The sequence below is a fragment of the Montipora foliosa genome, chromosome 3, assembly GCF_036669935.1.
Source record: "Montipora foliosa isolate CH-2021 chromosome 3, ASM3666993v2, whole genome shotgun sequence".
Lineage (NCBI taxonomy): Eukaryota > Metazoa > Cnidaria > Anthozoa > Scleractinia > Acroporidae > Montipora > Montipora foliosa.
This window is the reverse complement of record NC_090871.1, coordinates 62,656,341-62,661,340: the sequence shown is the minus strand read 5'-3', so window position 1 is coordinate 62,661,340 and position 5,000 is coordinate 62,656,341. Positions and strand designations below refer to the sequence as shown.

The following is a 5,000-nucleotide window of genomic DNA, read 5'->3' as shown; positions in this document are numbered from 1 at the left end:
ATTTTCCTACCCTGGGACCTGGGTGCCAGAGGTATTTTTTTGTTTTCAAAGGTCCGAGAGAGCGCGACGCGAGTTGGAGGCCATGACCAAGAATTGAAAAAAATATGATTTTCTTTTCTTATTTTTTCTTGAGGTGAACAGATTTTCGAAGAGCGCTCAACTGTTATTGGAGCAGTGTATATACTTGTTGATCAGCCTGTCAGGAATTCAGGAATGATTCATCTATTTTATCAGTCCCCCGGTCATTGCCTCCAACTCACGTATCTGTATAATAAACGGAACATCGCATAGACGCTTGGAGATACGACTTTTATCTTCTGGTGCTGATGCATACTTCCTGTGCTGATTTAATCTTGCACCCGTTCGCTGCGCTCAGCCGTTGAGTGAGAGATAATAGGGAGTTTAAGCACGCGCGTTTTTGAGAGGCGAACGGAAACCGGAAGTGAGCTGTTTTCACTTTTAACTTGTCTTTACACAACCAGATTTACATTGCTGAGTATCTTTTGCCCATTAGAGATGATTTGTATAAAAATCTGGGAGACACCACTGTCCTGGCACGCGAAATGCTCTCTTCCGGTTGCCGTCCGCGTCTCAAGAACGCGCGTGCTTAAGCTCCCTAATATCAGCATTGGTATCCACGCGTGGCCATGTAATTTCTCTTTTTAACCTCTATCATCGAAATATCCGTTGCACTGCATTAAGGTAAATTAATGCCATTATTGGTTATTTGGCCTTTATTACCCGCAAATGAATTGTACGGTATTTAGCAGTTAAGCTTTATTCAAGTATTAAAGAAGAAAACTTCATCTCATTGGCCCACTGAAGAAAGCGTGCGAAGATTAGGGGATTATGCTTCACGGCCCCTCCCTCCAAGCGCAATGTGTAGCCGTATCTCTTAGGAAAAACGCAGCGAAATGAGGTTATCCTTGAATTTGTTTTTATGCGATTATTTCGTGGTAACTTGTAACAAGCTGACATCTTTTATCTTGAGAACAAATTATGTGTTTTGTCAATCTTCTAAACTTTAACATTTATGGCATATAGAGTTCCGGTCACACCTATTCATTTCCGGTTGTTTTTTTCAAGTGGGCATTGTAAACATCTTCCGTTAATGCCCGTTGCGGTAAATATTTAAATTTTTACCACTTTTGAATAGGAGGCCAACAGAGGTATCACGTTTCGAAAATAGTATTGTTTTCGAGGGGTAGGGGAATTTTTTCTTAATATTTGAACCTACAGGTACATTACCCAGGCAAAAAGTTTTCTTGTTGAAACATTAATTACATCGTAAGACGCTCAACTTCTTTACACGAATACCAAGAAATTATACCATTTATCAAGTTTATTATGGCAATTCGGAAGAAGCCAAAGGTAGATAATTTAGCGTTTTTATTTTTTCGCAATGTTTGCATTTCGTCCATTTTCACTTTCTTATGAATGGTCTTTGTTATTTAAACCAATCAAAATCGTTTATTTGCTCAATTTTTGAGGTCCCGGATAACAACAGGAAACGCTCCGAAACTCTTTGATGTTGATCGAAATGATCTAAATTTGATCCAATTTTTTCACCAAATTGAACCTGCGGGTAGAAGCATGGCCGAAATAGACGAATCTGCGAGGCCTTCTGTGCGCCAAGGTAAGAATTCACCGTTAAATAATTAACAAAACAAGTTCTTGTCATCATGACAAGTGCGCGTGATTTCAGGTGATCTCGAAGCCTCGCTTGTTCAAGCACATGCATCCATTCTTAATTTTGGTCAGTCCTTATTTTTTTAGGAAAAGTTGATGAAAGAGTGTAGACATTGGACAATTCCACTGAATCTTTCCGGCAGTAAGTCCGCAACTAGATTTGTGAGGCATGTAGTTAGGCTTAAAACGGAGAACGCGCGCGCTTAGCTTTTTCTTTAGCTCTCCTTCAAATTTGTCAGCAAAAACTTTTGGTCTTACGGGTTTCTTGACCACCCGCTATTTCTTCTAACAATTTGGAGGCATAATATAAAAGCTATTGTTCCTTGTGGTTGTTTTGTTTCCGAAATCGCTATGCCGCCGCGAAAGCTTCGAAGAGATACGACTAGTTCAGCTGTTTACCGTTCGATCATAAACTTGTGTCATTTAAATATCTAACACGACCTCATAGAATTGTCGATAAAACGTCTGTGAATCTAAGAAGCCGAGGGGTACCAGTTAATAAAAAGTGATGAAAAGGTCATTTAAGACAGAACCTAGCAGTGCAAGATCTCGAATGTCAAGGTTTGGCGGCCATTTTGTACTCTTTCCGCGAAATAAATTTTCTTCGCCCTCTCCAATCTTGTTTGCTCGTCACTTTTGTTTTATTATTCGTGTACATGTTTTCACAGCCGTTTCAGAAGAAACTAAGTAGGTCACATTTTAGCCAGAGATTCGGTGCTTGAAACGACAAAAAGCCAATCTTCTTGAATCGATTCATGATTTCGTTCCTGAGGAAAACGTTATGCGAGCGAGCGATGTAAAGCGTTCCCTGTGCTTATCTTGCGGTTAAACGTTTACATCGGTGAAACTATATTTTTTAAATCGATATTGGTGCATCTGCTCTCCAAGAATGTTGTTAGAATGTGTCAAGTTTTCATACGGTGTGCATGTGTCGCACTAAAATCATCGACAGCAAGTTGCAAGTTGTAAGAAAAATGAGCTTACTATTAGTTGTTATAAAAGCGTAGTCTAACAATTTAACGCTAACAATTGTTGTTCAGAAAAAAAGTTCAATTAAATTCTCAGTCATCCTAAAAAACAATTTGATGAGCTAACTATTATCGCAGAGAACGCCTAATTAGTTTTAAAGGTAATGGAAAACACTATGAAAAGGTAAACAAATCTTTTCCTCATTCAAATTGGGAACATATTTCATTTTTTGGCCAAGGTAAAGATCTTTAATTAAGTCAGCTACAAATAACAATGCTAAATTTTAATTTTTTAACAATGATTTATTATTTGCAGGTCGATTTGCTATTGTTCGTCCAAGGTCAATTAAATGTGAGAAAATTAATGGCCTTTGAAGTTACCAGTTGCAAGTGTTTTTTTCTGTCTATAAAGATCGGGATGTGGTGTTTAGAAAACCACGAAAAATTACATTTGAAACTAAAATATTGCGCACACTTGTGACAGGCAGAAAAAAATTATCAAGTGACAGCCTTTGTGTTAAATTAAAAGGTTAAAAGCTCTTTTCTAAAACGTACTATGAAATTACACGCAACACAAGCCATTAAAGCTAAGTGCAAAATGATGTGTACTTATCATTTTTATATTGTCAAATTAATGTGCTCAGCATAAAGGCAAATTATTGAAATATTACGTTTTATCGACATGTGATTTTAAGTAATGAATGCTTTCATTGAGCGACCGTAATGTGATATTGAGGAACTCTGGTATTGATGATGTGGGTATTGAGTGGGTAGTGTGTGGAAAGTAATCTGTGGTATGGTACCACCTCTGTAGAGTAAACAGTTTTCTATCGTTGATTGATGAAGATGATTTCGTGTAAAGGTAGTGCTTAATTCTGTCTGATCATCAAAATGCTGTTTTGGCTCAGTAGTTCATCTCACTTAAAGTTACTATTGAATCCATAGATTCCACCTGTAATGTACAGTGGGCACTGAAACAAGTTGGTTACAATTTTATGTACACAATCATTTATGTGTAAAAAATTGCTTCTATAATATATATTGTAACTAGTGTTCTGCTTTTAGTTATCCTCCGATGGTTAGTTATGGCTGAATCACGTGGAATTTTACATTTTCTGTTAGGCCAGAATTTCTCAGACCTTACTTGCCAAAATAAGTTGAAATTCCACAATCAATGAACCAATTGTTTTGGTTTGCTTCATGACACTTTGAATTGAAATAGCAGTCATTTAAAAAGTTTCTGTCTCTCTTAAGGAGGGCTTTCAATAGAAGCCGGCTACTGCTGGAGCTCCGGAGGTTGTGGGTCATCAAGTCACTGGACCTACTTGGTCTAAAAAGTTCTGCTAGCATAACAAACCTCTTGAAATGTTTACAACCTAACCACTCCATAGTGCAAAAATGTTGAAAATTTGCCTACACTTGTCTTCTTGAGTATAATTCATACATGTTCTTCATTTTCCCTGTGTTTAGCAATTGCCTATGTTCACGATCAAGACACTTCCTGCCATTTTTAGCAGTATCATAGTAAAGTTAGTCTTTCATGTCGGCTGTTTAATAAAGCATACCAGACTGAATTATTTGCATTCTTTCCAAAGAAGTCACAAAATTTCTGGAACAGGAATTTGAAGACGTTTTTACTTTCATTCTATATTGTTTCAAATCAATACTGTGGTATTTTTGCTTACTGAAGAATATTTTAATAACTCTTTCATTGCCTTCGAATGAAGTGAAAGTCTTGTAAAAATTAAAACGCTGTTTATTTTGTTCATAAATATTTTGTCATTTAATAAATTGCCATTTAGTCATTATCTTTGACTTTTCACACGGATTTTAAAGTGTACAAAACTGACTCAGATCTCACAGTCATACAACATTTCTTAGATAGATGTTTTAAAAGGAAATATACATCTATTAAGAGAATTGCCATTCGAGATCTTTTAGAAAAGGCAGATAACAAGCTTTTGAAGGTATGTTTGGTTGACCATGACTGCCTGCTCAGTAATATTATTTCAAAGAAGAAAGAAACAAAGTACATGTATCATCTTAGGAACAGAACTGCGTATAACCCACAAATAAATTCTGATAGATTTAAGACAATATACCAGGATCTTTCTCCTTTTCTGAGAATCTGGACAGGTGTAAATAGTTTTTCAAGCCATTTTTACAAGTTGTGGTATGTACAGATACAAAATGGGCTTCATGTGTGATTATTATTAATTCAATCAGCAATATTGTTTTCTTGAGCATGCTTGGTCCTGTTTTGTCATACTCATTACACATGATGTCATTTGAGCAGTTTTTTACAGGTGGGGTCACCCGAAGAGTGAGGAGATTGTTATAATG

At 36.6% G+C, this 5,000-nt stretch overlaps 1 protein-coding gene and 1 pseudogene across 1 annotated transcript in view; both read left to right on the top strand.

Moving 5' to 3' along the window:
• The window catches only part of LOC137996205 (organic cation/carnitine transporter 2-like), a 329,899-nt pseudogene that overhangs the window by 278,184 nt on the left and 46,715 nt on the right, over positions 1 to 5,000 (top strand).
• Positions 1,491 to 5,000, top strand: part of LOC137997917 (coiled-coil domain-containing protein 50-like) — a 33,834-nt gene continuing 30,324 nt past the window's right edge. Inside the window, exon 1 of the mRNA XM_068844244.1 lies at positions 1,491 to 1,636. Within this exon, the coding sequence (XP_068700345.1) occupies positions 1,594 to 1,636 (43 nt within the window). The 5' untranslated portion in view covers positions 1,491 to 1,593. The remainder of the gene's footprint in view (positions 1,637 to 5,000) is intronic.